Raw genomic sequence first — 25721 nt, 5'->3', positions numbered from 1 at the left:
GATGTTTGAATTTTCTTATAAGCTATGCCAATGAATCAAGTTGTATCATGTAGTACACAATAAATATTAAATAATTCAATCCAATGAAATTCTATTTTTTTCATAGAATAAAGTAGAGCAACAGCATATATATATTTCTTTTAAATTTGGACACTCATACAAAGTTGTATGTCATAATTAAAACAAAAATGAAAATAATAAAGAAAGAAGTCTATGAGCTGAAGCTTGAGTCCCAAGTAAATCCAATGAAATTCTATTTTTTTCATAGAATAAAGTAGAGCAACAGCATATATATATATATATATTTCTTTTAAATATGGACACTCATACAAAGTTGTATGTCATAATTAAAACAAAAATGAAAATAATAAAGAAAGGAGTCTATGAGCTGAAGCTTGAGTCCCAAGTAAATCAACAAAATTAATAATAAAATTAATTAATATCATACTCATAGTATTAAATGATTGGTGTTATAAGCATAATTTACCTAAATGTTCAAATTAAGTAAGCATAATATTATTTAAAGAGGAACAAAATTTTTGTAGTAAATTTATTTTATTTTTATACATGGTTTATTACTTTATTTATTCATTCTATCGTACAAAAATTAAAATAATTATTGACGTAATATTAATAATTTTATTTTCCAATTTGACAGTGCGCCACCAGCTTCAACTTGACAAGTTCTTTTTTTCCAAGCGAAATTTTAAACGCAAACTTTAAATATTCTTCTCATTTATTATTTCCAGTTTTCCACTATCAATCCAATCAATATTAACATAACGCTCTCGTTTTTTTACTATCAAGTTTCAAGATCCTTGAAATTTCTACAGCTTCATTGAGATGTGAAAGTGAATCATCGGCGTTGAGTAAGCTGTTTCATTTTTGGAGGGAAATAACAGAAGGGGTTCTTGGGTTTGTCAAGTTTCATCTGTTTCTGCATTTATTTGTGAATTGGGTTTAACGAGTGCATTCGAGAAAGAGCCAGAGGAGGAGCTGTTGCCGCTTCAATTCATTTTTTAATGGGGAAGAAGAAGAAAGGAGGAGGGAGTGGGAGGAGGAGTAAAGGAAGAGCACAGAGCAAAGATCATTCTTCTAGTACTGTTGATGACAATGAGCTTCTCTCTGAGGAGATCACCGCCTTGTAAGTCATTCTTGCTGTTATTCAAGTGACTTTGGATGAAGGTTTTATTCTTAAACTCGAATTTAAGTGGGTTGGATATTTGTGTGATGCTTTGTTTATTTATTGGAAAGAACATTTGGATGAGTTATTTAGTGAAATGGTTGGAATCCTGCCGAATGATTAATGTAACTTATGATTGAAACATGATTTTTTCCATTGAGTTAAGTTATCTGAGAGAAGACTACTTGATGTTTGCATGGGTCAGTTTGGCATATCTTTTGTGAAACTTTGCTTAACTTGGTTCTTTGGATGTGAGCCATTCTATATGATGTAACATTTGACATGTGTGGAGAAAGCTGAACCGGCAGTACAACTTTTGAAATAGCTAGAATTATAGAAACCCTCTAACATAAAGATAGCAATAATGGAGAATGTTTGACATTTGATCAAACATATTTGATCACATATCATTACAAACTGTTGATACGTGGATATTCTCTATGCATTCTTCTTTGTTCTTCATTCTGTATTATCATTGATATGCTTCCTTACATGCATAGTTTAATTATATTCAATGGGTTTATCACATGGATCCAATCATCCAAACACACGCAAATCCATATATAATGGTGATTTAAATCCAAACACTAGTCTCGCTTTGTGTAATTTAATTAACAGAATGAGAAGATTCATAGAACCACACACACACAAATACCTATGTAGATTCAAACATAGATCCTAGTTGCTTTGCGTATTTAGTATACAGATTAGAAGATTCAAAGGAAGACCAATCAACCTGGTTTCGACAAGGAAAAACCTCTGATCCCCAGAGCTTAAAATAAATAAAAGGGTTTAACAATAGTATATGAACTCTTAGGACATAGTAATTGTTATAATTGCAAGATGACTGCTTATATGGTGTGATGGGCAAGCTGGAAGGTGATAGAGTAGGGTTTGGAAATAAGATGAAGACTTAGAAGGGGATGATTTAATTTGAAGCAACACTATAGGAAATTAGGATTACGAATAATCTACACTGTCTGTGTATTTGATTGTTTTATTGCTCAAAGATCCTATTTAGGTGACATTATTTTTGCACATAATAGCAAAATCCTGTAAAACAATTTTGACAATGCTGTCAAAGTTTCTTGCCCCATTTTTTACACTTTTTTTTCCCTAAATTGTGTTTTTAGGTGTGCCATATTTCAAGAAGACTGCAAAGTTGTTTCAGGATCTCCTCCTCAAATCCTTGTCAAGCTCAGGTTCTGTTAACCTTGAAGGATATTAACTCAAACACTTTAGTGATCAGTCATCTATCCTTGATTAAATTTTGCTTTATTTGAAATTTGGAGCAGGCCTTACTCAAAGGATATGGGTTATGAAGATCTAGATGTTTCTGCACTTCTTTTAGTTAGGTTGGTGAGTTGGTGTTCATGGTTGTTTCCTTACAGTGTCCATGCACATTGTTTATTAAGATTCTTTTTGTTTGCTTCTTTATCAGGTGCTTACCAGGATATCCTTACAAGTGTCCTAAGTTGCAGATCACTCTTGAGAAAGGTTTGACAAAAAGTGATGCTGATAATCTTCTCTGTCTTCTTCAAGATCAGGTATTGCATGACTTTTGGTATCGTATGCTTTATCATGAATTTTGTTGCGGTGACAATAATCAGTGATGCTGATGATCTATTTTGTTAAATAGAAACCTTTTCTTGCCTGTATTGTGCTGCCAGAGTTTGTTCACATTGACAATTTTGTGTACTGGAAGTCAAAGTTTCTATTATAGCAGCAGTTTTCATGCACCACAGTTCAGTTTCCATCATCAAATATTTGTAGACTGATGCTTTAATTTCAAATTTTTTTTTTTCGGTTGTAGGCGAACTCTAATGCTCGAGAAGGAAGAGTAATGATTTTCAATCTGGTGGAGGCTGCTCAAGAGTTCCTCTCTGAAATTGTTCCACTTGGCCAGTCGAATGAATCTGTAAGCTTTGCTACTTCTGTGGTCCCAGAGTGTCAGATAAATTTTAATTTCTTATTCTACATGTATTTAAATTATTCGGTGTAATCGTTTGTTTCTGTACTTATGTCTGCTCAGTGATTCATTGATTCCTTATTTTAAATTGGCTATGCATATGTCATTATTATTTTACTGAGTTTTTGTTGTCGACTTTGTTTCTTTGATTTTTTTTATTCTCTGAAAATGATTTTATTCCCCCCTAACTTCCTTGGGGTTGATTGGATATTTGTTTTTTCAATTTCAAACAATTTGGGAGCACTAAATAGGGGTAGATTTGCAGGTTGTAAATGGAAATGATCTGGCATTAGCTTATGGGATTGATTGAATATTCTTTCTGAAGAGACATTCCTTAGGGGATCCTTGTTATAGCTCTCCAGAAAATCACAAATATCTGCCCTGCATTCTGCTTTTTTGAATATATCCAACCATCCATTCTGTAAAAGAGAAGATAAAATATTGATTTCAACCCCCCCCCCCCCCCCCCCTGCCAACTGCTAAGGTGTCCTATAATAGCTTGGAATATATGTATTAATCAAGATGAACTTGAAAACATAAACCATATTATTTATATGATATTTGCATTTGATGGTCTGAACTTCAACCCCGAAGTATTTTAGCCTTAATCTTAATGTGGACATTGACATTTTCTGTTATAATATCTATAAGATATTATATTTTTTTGGAATTTTTATGGATAAAATGCAGATCATTGGGTATATTTCTTGTATTTCAAGCTGAGTTGATAGAGAGTAAACTTTGAAGCAAATGATTTTAGGATGATTTATCTAATTTAGAGTGCAGTGGCCTTGCATGTTATTTAATTTGGAATGTGGGGAAGAGTGGGGTGAGGGGGTGGGTTGGGGCCTTGCGTGAGTGGTGTTTAAAAGGTTAACACGGTGAACCAACATTTTAATTTTTTGTCTGGTAAATTGAATCAGGACCTAAACTTCAGTCATACTTGTGGGATTAAAATTTGCTTTGGATTCTTTTTCAGATTTCACTGTCCTTTTGCTTTTTCTTTCTTCTTTTCCTCTCATGTCTTTGATTTACCCTCTTCTTTGAAAGGTACCAGGCTTAGTAACAGAGAGCAGCAGCCAGTCATTTGAGGGCAGTGCAGTCTCAGCTAGCAAGAGTTGCTCTTCAAAAGTTCCATTTGTCTATGGCTTCATAGACCTTTTCAGTGGCTGTGGAGAGTCATGGCACTGGGGCCTTGGAATAGATGAAAACAGGGGGGTTGTTCCTTCTGTGCCATCCCATGCATCAGATGGTTCAAATTATGAGGTTATGCGGAGAAAAATTGATAAGAATGTAAAGCCATTGATGATTCCAGATGCAAACCAAGGAACAGCACTTATTCCTTCTGCTAAACTGGACACAGTTAAAGAAGAGAATGAAGATGACAATAGGAGCATTTCGACTACTGATTCAAGCACATCTCCAATGGAGGAATGGGTAGAAAATGGTATCAAAGGCGAGAACAGAGTGAGTGATGATTGCGTGGTCTTGTTTTTCTTCCATGTTCATGTCTGCAACTAACATTGTCATATTGCATATTATCTTCTTAATTTTTCATATTAACCAGTGATATTCTTCCATATTTATTCTCGATGAGTTAATTATATGTACTGCTTTATCAACATATTCAGAAAATAGTGCAAGATTATATTTCTTAGATGATGTTTTTCCTTTATTTGAATAATTAAATGCATATGCTTCATTCTTTTCAATTGGAGTCCCTTTTCTGCACTAAATAGTGGGAAATAATGGATTTTGAGTAAGGAGTACCTTCACATTCAAAATTTGTGAAAAACTTCAGAAAACATATAAAGTATTTTTGTTTGTTTTGTTCATTCATGCAGTTTGGTATCAATCTCTTGATTTGGGAAATAAATCTTGTTCCTTTAACTACTTTGCCTTCTTGGATTGTGACTGTTTGTTTAAGTTTGAAAGGGCGCTAACTTTTGCAAGTAATACTGTTCATCCAAAAAAAGATCCCTAAATTTTCATCCCAAGTGATGTGCCATTCATCATGTGGATGGTCGGATAAACGAGTAGATTATCTTGAAAATTATGAGGGTTCGTCCACTCGATGAATGTTATGTCAATTGGGACGGTTGGAATTAATAGTAATACTCATTTTTTTCAGTAACATTGTAATTTGTTTAATGTAGTCTCCATGTTTTTCTTCTATGAGAAACAAACTTGTAAGGAGAAATGAATAGGCAAATGATAGACTCTTACCTATATTTGCTAGGAAAGAGATATGATTATATTAAAGAAAATCAATTTACTCGATGAACAATACCAAGCCGTAAAAGGGTTTCAAAATGAGAGAATAATATGTCCACTCATACAATGCTACAATAGAAGTCCTATTAAAAAAAAAGAAAAGAAAAGGATCCTTTCGAAAGAAAGTCCGAAATTCTTGCTTTTCTAGTGTTGAAGTTTTGTATTAAAAGATGATCAAAGAAAAATTGATACTGCATTATGAAATTTTGTTGAGCTTGGATTAAATTAAAATATAAACCATCAAATGAATCACTGTTTTTTGGCACATCTGAAGCATATCATTCCACAAAACCAGTGTGCTGCTCAAAGTGACAAGCTTCATTTTCGTTTTGACCAAGCCACATTGAATGTCTAATATGTTATGGCTACTTAAAGCTTTCTCCATGTTTTTACAATTTCCAGGAATGTGCATTTGTTATTTTGAAGGCCATTATTGTGATAATCTTCATTCTCACAGGACAGTCTTCTTCAGGACCATGGATCCAATAATGATGGTGGTGATACTGAGATTGACCGTTTAGAGTCATTTTCTTTTGCATCCTTAGGTCAAGATCAAGCATCTCAAGATATTGAAAAAGATCTAATACTGGTAAACTTTCCATGCACTCTTACACACCCTTACAACATGCTGAAATTAATCGAAGTTCTGGACTGAGTATTTGCTTATCTTACATTAGGTTCATCTTCTTCGGCTTGCTTGTCAGTCTACAGGGTCATTGACAGATGCTTTGCCACAGATCGCCACTGAGCTGTACAATCTAGGTGTATGTAATTTGATATGTACTATACAGGGAAAAAGTCTTCTTTTTTTTTTTTGAAAATTTTTTTTTATGATTAATACAAATTTAGAAAATATTATTCTGCCTACTTGTTATTAAACTGCAATGCTCTCTGATGACTTGGTTCAGATCTTTTCAGAACGGGGGCGGGATTTAGCTTCCAAACCTTCTTCTCAATTTAACAAAACCTTCAATCAAGTTTTCCATCAGAAGATGGTTTGTTGTTCTTTTATCACCCGCTTCACTTGCCACTTGATTTTTCCATCAAAAGTTGATTAACATTTGTTTCGCTTTTATTATATTTTTAGGTTTCATCAAGAGTATCTCAGTTTTGGAAACCTTCAGTGGATTCTGGAGGCCCTAATATGTCTCTCCCAAGCTCTCGATATCTTAATGACTTTGAGGAGCTACAACCTCTTGGTATTGCACTCCTTTCAGTTCTTTATTTAGTTTTAGAAAATTAAAAAGTAAATAAACTTGGATTAGATACTTTCGTTTATGGATGTGGCTAGGGCTTTCTTTGGGTATGGATAAGTTGATTTCTGGTATTTGAAGTTTCTCTGCAAATAGTAGAATTTCCCCAAAGTTCAGACATTGCACTGAGAGGAAAGTTGACACTATAGTAAGAATTTGGCACTTTATGGAGATTTTTAGAGATGCATTTTTCCCCCCTTCCGGAATTGATGCTATTGCTTGTTTAGACATTTGCTTGCTACTTTTTCGTTGGCTACTGCACAGTTTAGATTACTGTTTAAATTTTAGATGACATGTTTTGACCCAAATATTTTTCTTGGTTGTGGGATATTTTTTCCATTTTCCCTTTTTTCCTTTTCTATTTTATGGGAAAAATAGCTTTATGTTTTCTTTTGTTTACTTACAAATTTTCCTTTAAATTGCAACAGGCCATGGAGGTTTTGGCCATGTTGTATTGTGCAAAAATAAACTGGATGGAAGACATTATGCAGTAAAAAAAATTCGCCTTAAGGACAAAAGCTTGCCGGTCAATGACAGAATTTTACGGTAAATTTACTTTTTAATCTCAAAAGAGAGATCAAAGTTGTTCATTTCAACTTAGTGCTACATTTTAGGTTTTGCAATGTTTTGTAATCTATTTCTATCTTCTTTTGAGCCTCAGGATACTCCATTTTCTTGGTAGTTCTATTTATCTTAGACAACTTATTATTATTTGAAATTCCTATCCATAAGTGGTACTCCAGTTCAAATTACTTTTATTATAACTCATTTTAAATAGAATGTTGATGCAATTACATGTTTAATGATTTATCCAACCTTTGCAATTTACTTATTTATTTATCTTCCAATTTCATTTTTCCACTCTCCAATATTATCTGTCTTGCTTTTTAGCATCTTCTGGTTCCCAGGATTAAAATCTTTAGGTGTTATTTCTTCCCTTCTAATATTCTATAAAATTTTCTCTCTTTCCTATCAAGGGGAGGAGAAAAAAAAAAAAGAAAAACTTTAGCCATTATTTCAACCACTTGACCATGGAATATTTTATGCAACTACGATGTGGCTCTCTTTTTTTTTTTTTTTTCTCCAAAAGAAATTAAAATGTTGAAATAGTTTCCTCTTTGTGTTATCATATACTATGCAGATTTTATGGTGTCAAGTTATCTAACTTTGGTGTACAATAGTTTTTTAGTGGAAAATCAAGTGAACCTAATTTTATATTTGGGTTTTCATTTTCTGTTGCTCTTGATATTTGCTCCACTTTTCTTTGGGTAACATTTTAAAATCTGTTTGTGCATTATCTATGGTGAGGTACTCAGGGAAGTAGCCACACTTTCACGTTTGCAGCATCAGCATGTTGTTCGTTACTATCAGGTAATACTTTTCTTTTCCCTAGTTAGCTCTCTGTATGTTTTGGCAATCACTGTGTCCCTGCCGTTTTTGTTTTCTTTGTTTTCTGTTGGCTTTTATTCAATTAGTAATACAGAAATCATGATTATAATTCTGGTAAAAACTTCCAGGCATGGTTTGAAACAGGAGTTGCTGATTTTGATGGTGACAGCATGTGGGGTTCTGGCACTGTGGCAAGCTCCACATTCAGCAACAGAGCTGCAAGCTCAGCTGATGTCATCGGGCAGGAGAATAAGCTTGAATCAACATATCTATATATTCAAATGGAATATTGCCCTAGGTAGAAACAATAATTCCCTTCTATTTTCTTCTCAAGAATTGGATCACATATTGTTTTCTTTCTTTGTGTTTTGCAAAGATATGTTTCCTTGGTGGGAAATAAATAAGAGCAGTAGTTTCAGCAAAATTGTGCAATTAACTGTAGAAAAACAATTGATTTAAAAAATTATTTTCTCTGCACATGCTTGTTCTTGGGACAAGTACTCTCACTTCATGACTGGTGTTATGAGCCACATTGTTGGCCATGAGCGTTGAATTGGCATGTGTTGGATCTTTGTCCATACTTGCAATACTTGGCACTTGAAAATCACCTTTCTATAAAATATGATATTGGATTACTTCATGTATTCATATGATATTGGATCCTAGTTCATGTATCATTTAGAACAAACTTGCCTTGAATTTAATGTTTTGAGGTAAATAGTATATTTCATGCTAGGAGATCTTTGATCTAGTTTTTGTTTCTTAATGAGTTCTTGAACACACACGCACCACACTTAGTACAATTTTTTTTCTTTATAATTCCAAAATTGTTTGTGATTCTAATTAATCTGTTGCTTCTTCATTTCAGCTTCATAAATCTGTTGAATGGTTATAGTTATTTATTTACTCTCCTTTTGATAAGCCGTAGTGGCCATGTTGTATTGTGACTTTCTCCTCATCCACTTTCTCTTTCTTGAAGAACTCTTCGTCAGGTTTTTGAATCATACGACCATTTTGACAAAGAATTAGCATGGCATTTGTTTCGCCAAATTGTGGAGGGCTTGGCACACATACATGGACAAGGAATCATCCATAGGGATTTAACCCCAAATAATATCTTTTTTGATGCTCGCAATGATATTAAAATTGGGGATTTCGGTCTTGGTAAGATCCTGAATTTCTTTTTGGTGATTGAATATGGGTATTGTTAATAAACCTGTGTCAATTGCAAAGGGCAATATTCCTGCTGATATTATCCTTTTGAGTTTTGACAGCAGAAGGTGCCAGTGCACTTTGTTGGAGGGATAATTGCCCAGTTTGCATTGTTGAACATGCTAGTACTGCAGCCAAGTGATACCAACATATTCACTTGCAAATGTGTTTTAAATGAGCTAGATTGTCTGATTTAAACCTGGAGTGCGTTGCACATGTGCTAATGGTACATTGTTAATATGATACTAAGTATTTCATCTGGAAATTGAAAATTATCCTTGTGATAATATTACATTTTAAATATTTTTTGCCTTTTCTTTTTAATCTTTGTTAATGATTCTTTGAATCTTATTTGTGCTTTCATGCCTGTGTAGTATTTGTTAACTTGCTATAAGTTCATACAAGTTGTCACCTTCGCTTTCAATTTGAGTTGATTGTCCTTATTTTTCAGCTGTTCTTCAGAAGCAACTTTTTAAAATAATACCTGTGAACCTTTAAAAACCTATTTGTGCTCACTTACAGCGTACTTTTTTGTCGTTCTTATATTTCATGTGCTTCTCGCTCCACGAATGTGGGCTGAAGTCTTTCTTCGTAAAATCTGATCTTATTTCTTCCTAAAAGATTAGATGTTGAAATATTGAAAACATCATGGGACATAATATTGTACATTTCTTCTATTTTACCATGTGTATAGCCATTATAATTAACTTAGCTATTCATGGGTACTAAATGTGGTTGAACCAACAAGAAGGGAAAACAAAATGACAAATCAAAATTCTTTTCTTGCTATTTTCTTTGCTTCAGCCAAGTTCTTGAAGTTGGAGCAGCTGGATCAGGATGCAGCTTTCCCTACGGACACAGGTGGAGTTTCAGTTGATGGTACTGGTCAAGTTGGTACCTATTTTTACACTGCTCCTGAAATTGAGCAAGGATGGCCAAAGATTGATGAGAAGGTGAATGTTGGTCCTGGTTGCTTTTGCTTCTGCTATTTTCCAGCCAGAATGCTATTCATTTGCCGTGCTCAGCTTTATAGTTATAATTCATTTCGTGCAAGATTATATGATAAAACATTTGTGGACTTCTTTTATATCAGGCTGATATGTACAGCTTAGGAATTGTTTTTTTTGAGCTATGGCACCCCTTCAGTACAGCAATGGAGAGACAAATTGTTTTATCTGATTTGAAACAAAAAGGGGAGCTTCCTCCATCATGGGTAGCTAAATTTTCAGAACAGGAATCCTTGTTGAGGCGCCTAATGTCTCCAAGTCCATCTGATCGTCCTTCAGCCACAGAACTCTTACAGGATGCATTGCCTCCACAAATGGAATACGAGTTGTTAGATAGTAAGTAATTAAGACCTCGTACAGACATGAAATATTCATGGTTGTGCATTTGTGACTCATGGTAAGATTGATAGTTAGTTAATTGACCTATATTTGACTACGACTAGGCATATAGTTGGTATATTGGCTCGTCAAATGGAATAAAGAAAGCAAGAATTTAAAAAAGGCGAGTCATTGTGATACAATCCTCCAAAAAATAATTTTCACGTAATATCTCTGAGATGTTATCATAGTTTATTTTAACTAAGGTGACGTTTGTTCTTTTCTCTGAAATCTAAATAAACCTGAATTAGTATGAATTCTGAATAGAACTGAATATTTAAATCTTAATGATACGTTTGCTTTTGTTGGAATTGCTAAAAATAATATTAAGTTGATCTTTTTTAACTTAAAAAATCTGAAAACTATTTTTTTACATTTACGCTCTTACAAATTAAGTTAGACAAATAATAAGCATCTCAAAAAACTTAAATTAGATAATATATTATCATAATATAAATCATGTTCAATTGAATAGAACCCTTTATATTCTAAATTAGTAATGTTGATCAATTTTATTGTAGTTCGTGATGTTTTTATGTAAAAATATTCATAAAAAAATTATGAAGATAAATAATGCTAATTTAAAGAAAATAAAAGATACAAAATAATAGTAGTCTACCACTATAGTATCACAAGTTATAGAGATGGGTAATAATGCTAATTATTAAATTTTATTTGGTAAGGATGTAAACTAATTAATTAGATATGGATATTTTGGAGAATACCTTTTAATGATAGTATTTAGACTTTTTAAATTTAGCAAAAAGTTAAAAAAAATTAGCTTAATAACTTAATGATTGAAAATTTTCATTGAGTTGAAAAAACAAATAAACGTAATGACTTAACCGATTGAAATTAAGTCAATTAAGTGATTAAGTAAAAAATACAAAGACCTCCCAAGTAAAAGTAGTTGTTGTGTTTACATAATTCTAGGGCACATGGGGTCTATTGTGCACCTGATATTGAAGTACCAAAAACATATTTATGGAGGTTTGGGTTTCCTCGAATTAACCCATTTATCACTTGTTCTTTTTATTTTGTTTGATTTACTATTGCAGACAATTTGTCTGTAACACATTGATTGACATTATCTCATGTACAAATTAATTTTTATATCGCTTATCTGTGATCGTGGAGTTTCATTAGTGCTAGCTCAGCCTTTTTATGGAGTCACTGATTGGATTCTTGTTTCAGTTAATCTTGGAAAACTGAAGATCTCGCGCTGTTATTTTCATTTTTATCTGCAATGATTGTGTAGTCATCTGTAGTGATCAATATATTTGAGTTGTCACCTCTATATTGTGCTTCTGTGAAAGATTTGGGTGGGCAAAATAATTACTAGTAGTCCTTCCTCTTTAAAATTCAGCTATTTATTCTCCTATGTTACTTTGAACTGTTTTTAAATCCTTATCTATTATACCATCAGACTTTGGCAACACTACATTCTTGGTAGACCACAAAGTTGCCTAGTCAAATACAACAAGCAACAAGATGTATACTTTTTAATGATTTTTTCCACTTTTTCTGTGTCCTTGTATATTCTCTATTTCTACGAGATGAGATAATTATTTTCCTTCGTTAGGAGGCAAGTGACACCTTGTTAGTGGACCAGTTATTTGATATTAGTGTTTCTTTTACAATTTTTTAAGCTAGAAATCTACATATATTTACATGCAAGAATTTCAACTGAAGTTATGTTCGAGCACATGGAAATTTTGTTTACTTGGAAAACTAGTTTTATGTCCTATATGGTTTTGATGTTTGATGCCCCCTTAAATATTTTTGGAGCTGGCTTAGGAAGCATTGTAGAAATTCCACGGTTTTGGTGTTGTATGGCCATGTGCTTTTATTAGGAAGCCATAACCACTGGTCATGGGGGAAGAAGTGTCACAAAATATCTAGTTTCTGTATGACTTACATTAACATGGTTGTGGATGGGGATGAATGGAGGAAAATGATTCTTATAGCTGACATGAACTAATATTGAATTGGGGCTTAGTTGAGTAACCTATTCTACATTCTCTTGGATGAAATCTCTCAAACAATCAATGACATTGGGTATAATATATTCACACAATTTAATGCCTTACTATTAATTTTTCCGCAACTTATTATGGGAGGCTTTTGCTTATTTGTTATTATTATTCTCTTCAAGTAGATACTGAGTTTAATGTCTTATATCAGTTCATGTTGTATCTAATTCATCAATATGCTTGAATAAACGCTTTTTCCTGATCGTTTCAGATATTCTACGGATGATGCATTCCTCTGAGGACACAAGTATATATGATAAAGTTGTGAGTTCCTTATTTGATGAAGAGACATTAGACATGAAGCATCATGCTGGTACATTGAGGTTGAACAGAGATAATACTTCCTCTATCCAGTACTCAGATTTAGACACAGAACTCCGTGACTATGTTGTTCAGGTCACTAAAGAAATGTTCAGACAGCATTGTGCAAAGCATCTGGAGATAGAACCCATGTATCTGTTGGGTGATTGTCCACAGTTCAAAAGGTTTCCACCTTAATCCAACTCATTTTCGTCTTGAGTGCTAGAACTGGCTCTTAACTAAGTGTCTTTTTTGGATGAGAAGGAACACTGTCAAACTTTTGACGCATGGAGGAGATCTGCTTGAGCTTAGTCATGAGTTGCGGTTACCTTTCATTCGTTGGGCTATTTCAAACCAGGTATTGAACATATAGCTTCACCCGAATCAATGTCATGAGTGCTATTTTTCCTTGGATTGGGATCCGTTCTTGTCCTCATTTTTCGTAATCTCTCAAGTATTTGTTGGACATGACAATTAAAGCATTCTATGGTGAAGATTTATTGTCTTAATATTTCCCTTATCAAACCTCAAAAACATGTTTTGTGGCTTTATAGATTAGCTCTTTTTTTACTTTCAATTCCCCTTCTGCGTACATCCAATTTCTCTAGCTAGTGATCAGGAGATCAAACTGAGAAATAAGTGCCACTGCAGCAAAACTTTACCAAGAGGAAAAAATTCATACTTTTATTGTTTAATTTTCATTCCTCAGCGACTACTATATGTTAACTCCCACTCATTGTTGTACTGATTGGCTGATTGCAAAAATTGTTAATTCTTTTTTTGTTTTATTTTCTTTAGCAACTGTATAGTAAATCAAACTGTTTTGGATTATGAAATTTGCCATTGATGCAGTTTTCATTGATGTTGTGTTTCACCAGTAATTGAAGTCTCCCTGTTGCAGTTGTTCATGAGTTGGTTCTCTTGAAAGCGGATAAGGTTTAGGAAGACCAAGTGTTATTCATTTATAACTTTTAAAGTACAATGGTGTTCATGGCACTTGTTAAGTTAATTTTTAAATGGACAAATCCTGGCCCTAGAAACATAGATTTTCTTTATCAATGGATCCTTAAAAGATTAGGAAGATTGAGATTAGGAGAGAATCCAAGTCCGTTTGCTCGTGTTCATTTTTTATTCCTTTTTGGGTACTTGCGGACTGGTAGTTAAATTTTTTTTATGGAATAGCTAATGTATACTTTTACTTTATTGCAGAAATCTTCATTTAAAAGATACGAGATATCATCTGTCTACAGGAGAGCAATTGGTCATTCTCCGCCAAATCGCTATCTTCAAGTATGGATTACCTTAAACATTGCATTCAACATAAGAGTTTCTCGTCTGATTTGAAGTGATTACAAAGAAAATATTTGAAGAAATGTACTGCAATTGGTTTACCTGCTTGCCACATTGATGCATGTTAATTTCCTTTTCTATGTCTGTTTACTGTCAATAGGGTGATTTTGACATTATTGGTGGTGCATCAGCTTTGACAGAGGCCGAGGTTCTCAAGGTGCAGTTTCAATTGTCTCATCTATAGATTTGTTTCATTGGTTCATATTTTACTTAAATATGATAGTAAAATATTGATTTGTAAGGCTTCCCTCCCTTGCTCCAAATAAGATTGGTTTGAACCAAACTTACATGGGTCCAAGTATCTTTAATATTTGATTGATTTAAATTTATCTTTCAAGTATGATTATTTTGAACTGATCTCCTGCCTTGACTCCCAACAAGACTTTTGTTTAAGAGTCTACATAAATTCCTATTTGCATTAATGGTAGAAAGCAAATCCTGGTTAATTAAAGGCTGCACTACTTGATGTGCAAACATTTTATGTATTCACAAAAAACAGATCAGGCCTCTACATTTATTTTACTCCATGTCAGAATCATCTATAGGCTAAATATGAACTATCATTGTCAGACATTCAAAAATAACAAGCACATGCTAGCATACTGTTTGTGTACGATTTATGATTGAGTAATTTTCAGTTAAACAATTTGTTGGCTGTTAGAATGCTTTATTATGACTCCCCTTCTTAACCACCCCCCCCCCCCAACCTTTTTGGCAGGTGACAATGGACATTGTTACTCGTTTCTTTCATGCAGAGTCATGTGATATTCATCTCAATCACGGGGACCTACTGGAGGCAATTTGGTCCTGGGCAGGAATCAAGGCTGAGCATAGAGAGAAAGTGGCTGAGGTATATGCATTATTGTGTTTATGAGATATGCGTGATTGAACATGCGATGTGCTGACACTTATTCTTTCTGGATGAAGCTTCTTTCTATGATGGGTTCTTTGCGTCCTCAATCATCTGAATGGAAGTCAAAGTGGGTGGTTATTAGGCGTCAGCTTTTGCAGGTTTGAAGAAACATATAGAATATCTTCTACATTGAGTAGCCTAAAACTTTTGCATCAACATACTAATAGCAGGAGATAGAATTGTACACTTTGATGATGTTTGGAGTCTATGGAAATTGAAATGGCCAGTTTAATTCTATATCTGATGTGTCCATTTGTGAATTAAAGAGTCTGTCAGAGAATAATATTAATATGTATTGTCTCGTTAATGACAAGTAATGTTAATATGTTCGGAAAAATTATCCATTATAGTAAACTGAGTCCAAATAGATCTGAATATAGAAGATGATTCATTTAACAGTTAATATAATTTTCTTTAAATTGATTCTATTGCTCTCTCATATATTTTAATTCCTCCAGGAACTTAATTTAGCAGAAGCTGTTGTAAATAGGCTGCAGACTGTTGGTCTGAGGTTTTGTGGATCTGCAGATCAGGCCCTTCCTAGGTTGAGGGGTGCTTTACCAACTGGTAATCTTTGATGTCACTTCCTCTTACATTTCTAATTATCCTTCTTGAAGGGCAGGGGTTTTCTTACTTTAGGTGCACAGATACAAAAATGTTTTATGTCCATACATAAAGTTCTTCATCTAGCTTTAGCTACCACTTTCTTTAGATGGATCTTGGTTTTTATTGGATATCTGGTTGACTTTTGTACTTTTTGTATTATTTTAAGACATTTCATTTCCTTTGACAACAGAAAAAAGAAAAAAAAAAGGTGCACTTTTCTTACTGTTGTGTGAGGAAATTTGTTCTTATCATCCATTATCTTGCACATTGCAGATAAACCTACTCGCAAGGCCCTGGATGAGCTGTATGATCTCTTTAGCTACTTGAGAATTTGGAGGATTGAAAAAAATATTTATATAGATGCGCTAATGCCACCTATTGAGAGTTATCATAGAAATTTATTCTTTCAGGTAAGTTAAATACTTATATTTGTTCCATTCTGCCTCCCTCTTTCTCCTAAATTTTCCTATACTGAAAAATCGGACTCATTCTTTTTTAACTGCCGCAAACCAGAAAGTTTGCAATAGTTATTTTCAGTATATATCCAAAGGATAGTAACTGCTGCTAAACTGTACGTGTATGAAATTAGAGCCCAGCTTGACAACCTTGGAGTTTGCTTGTCCTAAGCATGGCCTGGAAGTTGCCTGATCTTGATTATATTCTGCCTATACCACATTATTTTTTAAATCTCTAGATTGTGCCCTCTATGTGTGTGTGTCTCTGTGTTAGTTTTATCGAGTCTGGAACTTGAGGATCTAGTATTTGGCCATTTTTGGTGATTTTCCTTTTATCTTCTTATCCCTTTGTTGGAACTCTTTTGTCAAAACATATTAAGTGCTAAAAAGTAAAATATATATCAGTAAATATGTTGCATCCGTAATCTGATTGAGCCTATTTAGTTACCTTTAAACATTCCAGTCAAGCTGTAATTGAACATTGATTATTATCAGTTATATATCAGATGTTCTCTGTATGTTATTTCCGTAGATCTTATAAGCACATAAAGAAATAATTCACCGTCATGTGTATTTCCTCAACCAAACTCAATTTTCGCTGTCCAGGTTTTTTCAGTGAAGGAGAAATATCCTGCAACACTTGTTGAAGGTACATTGCTTGCTGTAGGTGGTCGCTATGACTATTTACTACATCGAATGTGGGATCGCGAGTATGTAGGTTATGCACCTGTGAGTTCTCTTTCCTACTATTTTTTACATCAGCATTAATAATAAATGAATAAGCACCCTTCACTCGAACAATAGACAAGGCAATAGTTGCATGCATTTGGTATGCTGCCAGTGCAAGAAAAAGTATACTGAGTTCCTTTTATCTTTCACTGACTCAGGGTCATGTCCAGTCATTATTCTTATTCTGTTTTTTGTTTTTGGATTGAAATCAACAGGATAATTGAATGTCAATTCATGTTATTTGTGGCTTTCTTTTAAAATTACTCTGAAGCTTACATAGATAACGTTCCATGTTTCTCTGAATGTTTGTAGCTGCTTTTGTAGCTTATCTGATTATGTGATATTATTATCGTGGATTTCAAGGTCCTTTGATTATTCTGCTGTTTTTCTGTGAACATAGTTTTTGACCTTATGGAAATTCCAGATTCTAATGGAAACAGAGTTTCAGAACAGAAAATTTAGTAAATCACAGGCCACATTGAGATAAATAATTTAAATGTGAAATATATGAATTTTATATCTCTTTCAACTTTTCCTTATTTATTTATTCATCTTTCTTTCAGAGAACAAATCCTCCAAGTGGCGTTGGGGCCAGCCTTGCACTAGAGACAATAATTCAACATTATCCAGTTGATTTTAAACCTGTCAGGTGCATTTTCTTTAACTTTCTATCATTTCTATTCCTTTCTTACCTTTTCAAGCTTCTAGTGTTCTCATTTAAGATTTGGGCTATCATCTTTCTGATTATTGCTACAGAAATGAAGCTGGCACCAGTGTTCTTGTTTGTTCAAGAGGAGGAGGTGGCTTATTGGTTGAGCGCATGGAGTTAGTTGCTGAACTATGGGAAGAAAATATTAAGGTCAGTTATTAAGAAGTCTGGTGAAGTAAGCCATGCTAGCTTCTCAAAAAGTGTCTTTAAGTTTCTTCTTCATACCTCTAAATTGGGTAGGTGCCTGGGGGTAGTTTTATGAATTTCTATTGTTTGCTATTTGTTTGGAGATGATATAATTTGTGTAGATCTTGTAGATCTAAACCTTTTAGAGCTCATCTCTATACTTTCTGATGTTTCAGTGTGCTCCTGCTTTTTTGGACATCTTGCTGAATACTAGGTTTAATAAATCTTTTACTTATCATTATCAGGCTCAGTTTGTCCCTGTACCTGATCCAAGCCTTACAGAGCAGTACGAGTATGCAAGCGAGCATGACATAAAATGTCTTGTCATACTTACAGACACGGGTGCTCAGAAAGGTTTAGTTAAGGTAATTCTGATTTGACAATCTGTTTCTGAAGTTGTTATTGCAGTTCTTTAGAAATGTACCCTGAGGACCATAAGAAGATAACAATCTTTTATGACCAATTTTATAACATAAGACATACTCATTCGACCTTCATCACAATAAACACCCAAGTTGACTTGGAAACTCAGTGCAGGTTTGTATATTCTTGGCAGATCTCCTCTACGGATAAAAGCTGGGAAGAGATCAATGAAAATATATGACATATATAGTTGTTTTTTTATGTTACAATGACAATTAATATACTCTAGTTTTATAATTGAACCCGAAAATATAAACATCCTGGAATTATGTATTTAATACCTCCTGATTGCCATTTTAATGTTCATCATAATGTAGCAATTGAATTTTATGTCCAGGTTCGTCATCTAGATGTTAAGAAGGAGAAGGAAGTTCAGAGGGAAAGTCTTGTCAGGTTTCTATTGGATGCAATAGCTTCGCAATTCAGAAACCCATCCCTTTGGAGTTAGGCCTTCATATCAAAGATTAGTTTTCAGTAAGCCACAGCTCCAATTGCTACTCTGCAACACATTAGGAAGAATAATGTAGCTTGAGTTGCCTTAGCAAATACCCAGTAAAAAGATTAAAGTTCTGGGACAAGATCGCCTATACTGTTTTCCCTCGTAGCAGAGTTTGTTTAAGCATTTTGAAAGGCAGACGAAGTTCCAGCCATGAAGTTTTGCAGTTTTAGTTTTAGGTTTTTTGTAGACATCTTTATTTACCACCAGATTTAGCAGAGTTCACTACATAAATTGATAGGATACATAGTGTTTGCAGATGTATATTTGTATATAAAGTTCTCTTTTTGGTTTTTCTGTTCATAACTGTGTATAAAGAACAACTAGTTTATGGATACGTCATCACTTGATCACACGAGTTAAAATTTTCTATGTTTCTCTTTTCTTTTTTGTTTATTGTCTTCCTTGAAATAATTAAATATGGAATTATATTTTGCATGATTCTGGTCTCAATATGTGCGCTAACACAAAATAAGATGGGCAGTCATATCACTGATGGCAGTAGTTGCACAAATACCGGAGAGAATTACATTTTTTTTTTTTTGGGTTAATTTACCAACCACCAATATCATGTTGAATCAAGAATGCAAAATGCATTTTAAGATCATCCTAGAAATTGTGCTGCAAGTACAAGTTTTCTTGAGGAGAAGCAGGTCCAATTTCTTCCTCCAAACTCCTTAATCCATCGCCGATGCTTCCGGCATTGCCCATATTTCTTGCTTCCAAATTTTTCCCATCAACATCTGCATCTGAGACTGAGGACTTTCTCCTTTGGGAAGAAGTAACACTGGGGAACGTTATCCATGATGGAGCCCTAAATTCGAACCTCTGGTCCTCGGCTTCTGCTACATCAGTTTCCGAGGTTGAGCGGTTCGATGATCTTTGTGAGGATTTCTTGTGCATTCTGTTACTTCCCAAAACAACCTCAGTTGGCAAAATTGGTTGCTCGCTGCAAGGACTGCCCATCAGTTGTGCAAGAGCACGTTCAAGCGCTGTTGTCACTTTATCCATTGATGGCCTCTCCTTACCTCTCATTCTGACACATTTGCAAGCAACATTTGCAATCCTTTTCAAGGCATCAAGATCAGAAGGAAGCTTCAAGACCGGATCTAAAATTGCAGTTATGTCTCCTGATTTGATCAAAGGAACTGCCCATTCAACTATATTGCCTTCTTCAAATTGCATGTCAATGGCTTTTCGACCACTAAGGATCTCCAAGAGTAGCACACCAAAGCTGTAGACATCAGATTTTGTTGTGAGGTAGTGAAGTCTGTAGTACTCGGGATCAAGGTAGCCAAGGGTACCAGCTGGTAGCTCGGCTAATGGAGAACTACTATCTGCAGGTCCCAACAGAGAGAGACCAAAATCAGCCACTCGAGCATTGTGTTCCTCATCAATAAGAATGTTTGATGACTTTATGTCTCGATGAATGACAGGCGGACAAGCATAACCGTGCAGGTACTCAATACCACGAGCTGCTTGAACTGCAATCGTTACTCTTCTAACCCAATCCAGTTGCTCCTTTAATGCCTTGCTCTTTCCATGAAGATGTTGATGCAAGGAGCCATGAGCCATGAACTCATAAACCAAAAGCCTTTCTCTACCTTCTTCACAATAGCCAAGCAGGTTGAGCAAATGAGCATGGTTTAGTCTTGATAAGAGATCTAACTCCGTATGGAACTCTTTTGAATTCTTTTGCCTGTCTGAAGTTGCTATGGCTTTTTTAACCGCAACAACCGTCCCATCTTTCAGTACCCCTTTATACACACAGGAGAAACTTCCCTTTCCCACTTCTTCTTTGAATCCCCCAGTGGCTCTCTCAAGTTCCTCGTAAGTAAACATCTGAGCTCTCCTTATCTTAAGGTCATCGAAATCAGGACGGATTTTGCCATTATCCTTCTGATATGGAGAACCAGCACCATTGGTTTTCTGGGACTTTGACGCTTTACCAGAGCATTGACAGTTCCTTAACCTGTATCGTACGTATAAAATAGAAATTAAAGTCACAACAGTTATCAAGAAAACTGCAATGGTAATCTCAGCAATAATGACTGGCAATTGCATTGACCAAAATTTTTCATTCTTCTTGGTGGTGAGACCATCGGAGAATTGTGAAGAACAATTTTTGTAGCATTCAGCTGAGAAACAACTTGAACAATTATATTCACATACTCGATCTGATTTCAATGTGCATTCAGCTGTTTGGTACATTTCAACAGGACAACCATTGCTACAGGTAATGCAGACATGGGCATTTGGGGACTTGCAAGGTGCGTTTTCTTGACTAGCTTCATAATAACCAGGAGCACAAGGAGTCATTTTGCAAAGCCCAGGAGAGACAGCTAAAGGGAGGGAAGTAGGAAACCCAGTACCCCAGCAAACTGGAAGCATTGATTTCTCAGCTAGAACACCGCAAGTGAAATAATTCCCAGCAGCAATATCATAGACCTTAATGCCAGTTGGAACTGGGGTGCTTGGTTTGATGATAAAACCCCAACAAATCACCCCGCGATCATAGCTCTTAATTCCACATGCATGAAACTTTCCTCCTACAATAGAAAGCATTGGATCACTTGGAGGCAAATCAACATTCCCTTGACGTGAATAAGCCACAGAAACTTCTTCTTCAAGGTCCAAGCTCCGCCCCCAACAACGGGTTCTAGAATCCAGTCCCTCTAAAATTCCACAAACATGGTAACCACCAGCTGCAACCTTTTGAAACTTCATTTCTTTGGGAATTAAGCTAATGACTCGACTACTAGACTCATCCCCCCAACAGAAAACAGTTCTGTTCTGTGAAAACAATCCACAATTGAACTCAGAACCAGCTGAAATAGATTCAATCTGGCCATCAAATACATAGTTCTTAGTCATGTTATATCCCCAACAATCAACATATGAATAGTTTCTCCACTTTCCAGTTAAAGGCTTTCTCAAACCGCACAAATGGTAATCTCCTGCGCTTATTTCCACGTACTGGGCTCCTTTGATTATAGGCTGAGGAACTCCCATTTGAATATAACCACTGCTTCCCCAACAATAAGGTTGGTTAGAATCCAGTAATAGTCCACAAACAAAGCCATCACCCGCAGTTAGACCAATAAACGGGAAATGAGCCGGAGTTCCATAGATTATGGCAGAATTGGATCCATAACAAGTGACAAGATGAGACCTATCTGACTTTAAACCACAGAATACAGGACCATTTTCACCATAAGAAATAGCAATTGAAGACATTGAGCCTAGACCATTCACTAAGCGCAATAAATTAGATAACATCAAAAAATGCACAACAAATCCAGTCTTCAAAATTTTCAAAACCCAATCACCTTCCACAAAACTGAAATTTCCCATCACACAAACCTCTCTTAATTATCTAAAGAATACAAAACCCACTCCAGCCACACTATTTTCTTTTACTGCACCAAAGTTGCATACTTTCTGTTTAAACCAAGAAGAAAATTTACCATCTAAAAGCGATAACAGCAATATAACTCCATCGACGTGCTCCCTTTTGCACCAAATAATATAAACAACTGCTTTCGTAGGTATAAAAAGGCAGTGGATGATAAAATGCGACCATTAGGGGGACCAAAAAAGAAAAAGGCTTACTTATACAGCCAAGCGTACCAAACCTAGATCAAAAAGCTCCACAGAGTCTCACAAGCAAAAAGTTTTCGCTGCGTTTTTTCCGGAACCCATTTGAGAAAAAGCTATGCTTCTTTCACTTTCACCACAAGAGAACAACTTTAGATATCAACAACCTTGGATCAAGAAAGTACTGCAACCTCTGCCATCAAAGTTTAGTTTCATCTCTCTTGGTTTGCATGCAGTTGCAGAAAAGCACTTCTAACGAAAGTGCTTATGGAGAAGTCTTTGATTCTTGGTGGTGGTGGTGGTGGTGGTAGTTGAAGCTTGGAGTGTAATGTCAATGTTGATGCAAGCAAAAGAATGGAGAGAAAGAGAAAGGGAGGAAGAGAGGGGAAGAAAGAGAGGGAGCAATAAATGTGCATAGAAGTGGAGCTTCTCAAAATGGGCAGTGTGTGGTTGAAGACATTAAATGAGAAGTAAATGCAATTTGATGTTTTCATGCCTGCAAGGAAGTATTACAGCAAACTTTGGCCAACCTATAATAATTTTTTTCATTTTTTTTTTTTTTTTAAAAAATTACTACTTTCTTTGTTGGCTTGGTTAGTATCTGCATGAAAATTAAAGTGTGTACGTATGTGCATGTGTCCTTTTGGTTTGCTTTCTTGTGTATTTATTTTCTCCTCTTACATGCATTTAAACTTTTTGTCATCCTTATGTCTTCATATATTTCATGCATGAATTTAAAAAGAGAAAAACAACCAAAATGGTTGTCTTGAGCTCGCAACTTTTATTTCCAATAATTTGATTTTAAATTTCTTTTAGAGTGACTACTTGATATAATGTTAAAAGAGTAGTAAAATCACACTGACCTCGCTCTTTTTAAGTGATGATAATAGCCGTATTTTTTTCTTTATCTCAATAGCACATAAAGCTTCAAACACATTAAATTCATTAAAATGGATTCTCTGTAGACTCCTCAAAATGAGAGACTAGAGAAGATGAATTATAGGTAACAAATTTTTTATTAGCAAGGGTCATCATTGATTTGTGGCCGTGCACATCTCATTAATTAAAGTAACTCTGATTAAAAAAGAAATAACTATCAAAAGTTCAAAACAAGATATGTTTATCCGAAAAAAAAAATCTAAATAGTGAAAATATTGGCTTTAATAAAAAAGACGTTCACTTCAGTCTATTTATAAAACACTTTAAAATTAAAAAAAAAAATACCTCCTACAATTAAAGTAGGAATAAAATCCAGTTAAAAAAAAAGATAAAATTCACATATAAAAAAACTCTAATATAAAGTAGAGATAAAACACTCAAAAAGAAAGAAATAAATTATAATTAGATTGATGGTTTTCTCCCTCACCAACAAAAAAAAAAAAAAGGGGAAGAACAATGTTTTGATAGCCAAGAGTTATGACATAATTCAAAGTTAGATGGCTGTGTAATTAGTTATACTAAACAAAATGTGTAGAATTTCTAACTCTGATGTTCCTTAATTAGGCCATCTTAATATCAAAAGAAAAGAACTCCATTAACAATAAATTACTAACCAATTGAGAGCTATACACCATACACTAGTTATTAAATCTTACCATCTCATTGACAAACACAATTTCAGCACAAAAGTAGTTAAACCTTACTATCACTTTGACAAATAGAAAGGACAAATTGTTCAAGAAATGCCTTTTCAACAATCTCTTCATTAACAAATAATTTGTTGATGCGGCTAATTTGATAACTTTATACCTTACATATTTAAGAATATGTGAATTTTTTATTTTTTTTTTGCAAATCACAATTGTTGATACGTTTCTTCTTTTATTTTCTTTTCTTTCTAACATCATACGAACAATTAATTCCCACAAAGTGAACTTTCTGATTGGAAAAGTTTCCAATTCAATTAAACAAAATTCTCTTCTACTTTTGAATTAAAAATTGCTCCAATTAAACCCGTCTGAAATTTATATATATAAAATAATAATATATAAAAAATAATTTTTACTCAATTTTTGTAAAATTAAAAACTTGAATATTGTCTTCTTTGTCTAAAATAAGTATGAGCATTACTAAAATACTCTTCTAATTTTTCTCTTCAAATACTAATTTGTTTATTTATGTGGTAAATAGAGGTGTGAAAAAGTAAACTTCCTCCTAAAAGATTCTTCAAATGTAAGTAAATTTATATTATTTTAATTAAATTTTTTGCTCTACTAAAATAATAATAATTATAATACTTTTCTTCTTCAAAAATAAAAAAATAATATAATATTAAATTATAAATGAAAAGAACTCTTCAAATGATACTATATTTTTCCCTCCTTAATATTAAAAAGAGAAAAAAGAACAACCTCATTTAAAAAATTTTAATTTTATTTTTAATTTTATGTAACTCTTCAAATCATAAATAAATTTTATTTAAAGAATTTTTTAGCGGCGTTCTAAGATAAGTTTAAAATAAAAACAAAAATACGTACCTATTCAAAAAGGGTAGGGACCACCCCATTTGTTGTATAATGCATAGTGAGGTGTTCATAAATTTGAAACTGACATTTCACATTAATTATTCCATATCTTTGTTTTAACCCATTTCTTAATGCTGTTCACATATATTTGAGTGTGATCTATGCTTCTTGGGATTTTTATATTTTATGTTGATCTGATCTTTCTATCAATTAATTAAGCTATACTCAAAACTGGTGTGAAAACTTCATATTTTTTTCAATTAAAAGAACAGATCCAAACAAACTGTCACTTTTACCTTAAAACAAACTGCAGAGAGAAATGTTTTTAAGAAAGGATAAATCACATGAGTTATATATACATTGCTTTTGTCCAATTACATTCTCTTTGGTCCTCCTTACAACTTCCTTAAGTTAAGCAATTAATTCTGAACGGTGTCTACCCACATACTATTTTTTTAAGGGATTGCTTTCTTTGACATGTTTTATTTTAACTCTTCTAGTATCTACAATATATATATATATTTCAAAGCTTTTCAAGACGTCATGACCAATAATGTAATTTTTGGATTAGTGCAAAACGAGATTAGCAAGGCATGGAACTTGAATTCGAAATTTAAATATATCAATTTCGGAAGGTAGTTAATTTATATATTTACTTTTTTTAAAACTTCTGGGATTTTAATCTATTGTTTTTCAAACAATTTTATTTAACTGTCCATCCAAATTCAAATTTAAAAAGATAATGAGTTAATGGAACAAAAAAAAAAAAATCACTCTAATCACCCAGAAGTCAC

General features: G+C 33.9%; 2 protein-coding genes across 3 annotated transcripts; one reads left to right on the top strand and one right to left on the bottom strand.

Moving 5' to 3' along the window:
• The first annotated feature begins 663 nt into the window (after positions 1–663).
• LOC102617770 (eIF-2-alpha kinase GCN2) lies at positions 664–19235 on the top strand. 2 transcript variants are annotated; one of them, XM_006478632.4, is made up of 29 exons: positions 664–1144; positions 2317–2385; positions 2479–2538; positions 2625–2730; positions 2997–3101; positions 4203–4619; positions 5884–6015; positions 6104–6190; positions 6335–6421; positions 6514–6625; positions 7108–7225; positions 7996–8050; positions 8197–8366; positions 9048–9232; positions 10085–10233; positions 10374–10623; positions 12910–13183; positions 13263–13356; positions 14208–14288; positions 14449–14505; positions 15067–15198; positions 15276–15359; positions 15720–15828; positions 16141–16277; positions 16929–17051; positions 17615–17700; positions 17808–17910; positions 18192–18311; positions 18707–19235. In XM_006478632.4, the coding sequence occupies exons 1-29, from the start codon at positions 1023–1025 to the stop codon at positions 18815–18817; spliced, it is 3735 nt and encodes a 1244-aa protein (XP_006478695.2). In that variant the 5' UTR covers positions 664–1022; the 3' UTR covers positions 18818–19235. The 2 variants fall into 2 exon arrangements, with proteins under 2 accessions (XP_006478695.2, XP_015385986.2); XM_015530500.3 differs by lacking the exon at positions 664–1144 and having other exon boundaries at positions 2479–2542.
• Positions 19236–19328: 93 nt separating this feature from the next.
• On the bottom strand, positions 19329–22922 carry LOC102618047 (serine/threonine-protein kinase-like protein ACR4). The gene has a single exon (XM_006478633.4). The coding sequence runs from the start codon at positions 22217–22219 to the stop codon at positions 19475–19477; it is 2745 nt and encodes a 914-aa protein (XP_006478696.2). The 5' UTR covers positions 22220–22922; the 3' UTR covers positions 19329–19474.
• Positions 22923–25721: the final 2799 nt, after the last annotated feature.

This window comes from Citrus sinensis, chromosome 3 (genome assembly GCF_022201045.2).
Source record: "Citrus sinensis cultivar Valencia sweet orange chromosome 3, DVS_A1.0, whole genome shotgun sequence".
Classification (NCBI taxonomy): domain Eukaryota; kingdom Viridiplantae; phylum Streptophyta; class Magnoliopsida; order Sapindales; family Rutaceae; genus Citrus; species Citrus sinensis.
This window is presented reverse-complemented; position numbering and strand designations above follow the sequence as displayed.

Bases quoted from the DNA above. Each gene is read 5' to 3' on its own strand.
- LOC102617770 (XM_006478632.4), top strand. From the start codon at position 1,023: ATGGGGAAGAAGAAGAAAGGAGGAGGGAGTGGGAGGAGGAGTAAAGGA. The intron at 2,386-2,478 runs GTTCTGTTAACC...AATTTGGAGCAG, and splicing joins CAAATCCTTGTCAAGCTCAG to GCCTTACTCAAAGGATATGG. The intron at 17,052-17,614 runs GTGAGTTCTCTT...TCTTTCTTTCAG, and splicing joins AGTATGTAGGTTATGCACCT to AGAACAAATCCTCCAAGTGG.
- LOC102618047 (XM_006478633.4), bottom strand. From the start codon at position 22,219: ATGGGAAATTTCAGTTTTGTGGAAGGTGATTGGGTTTTGAAAATTTTG.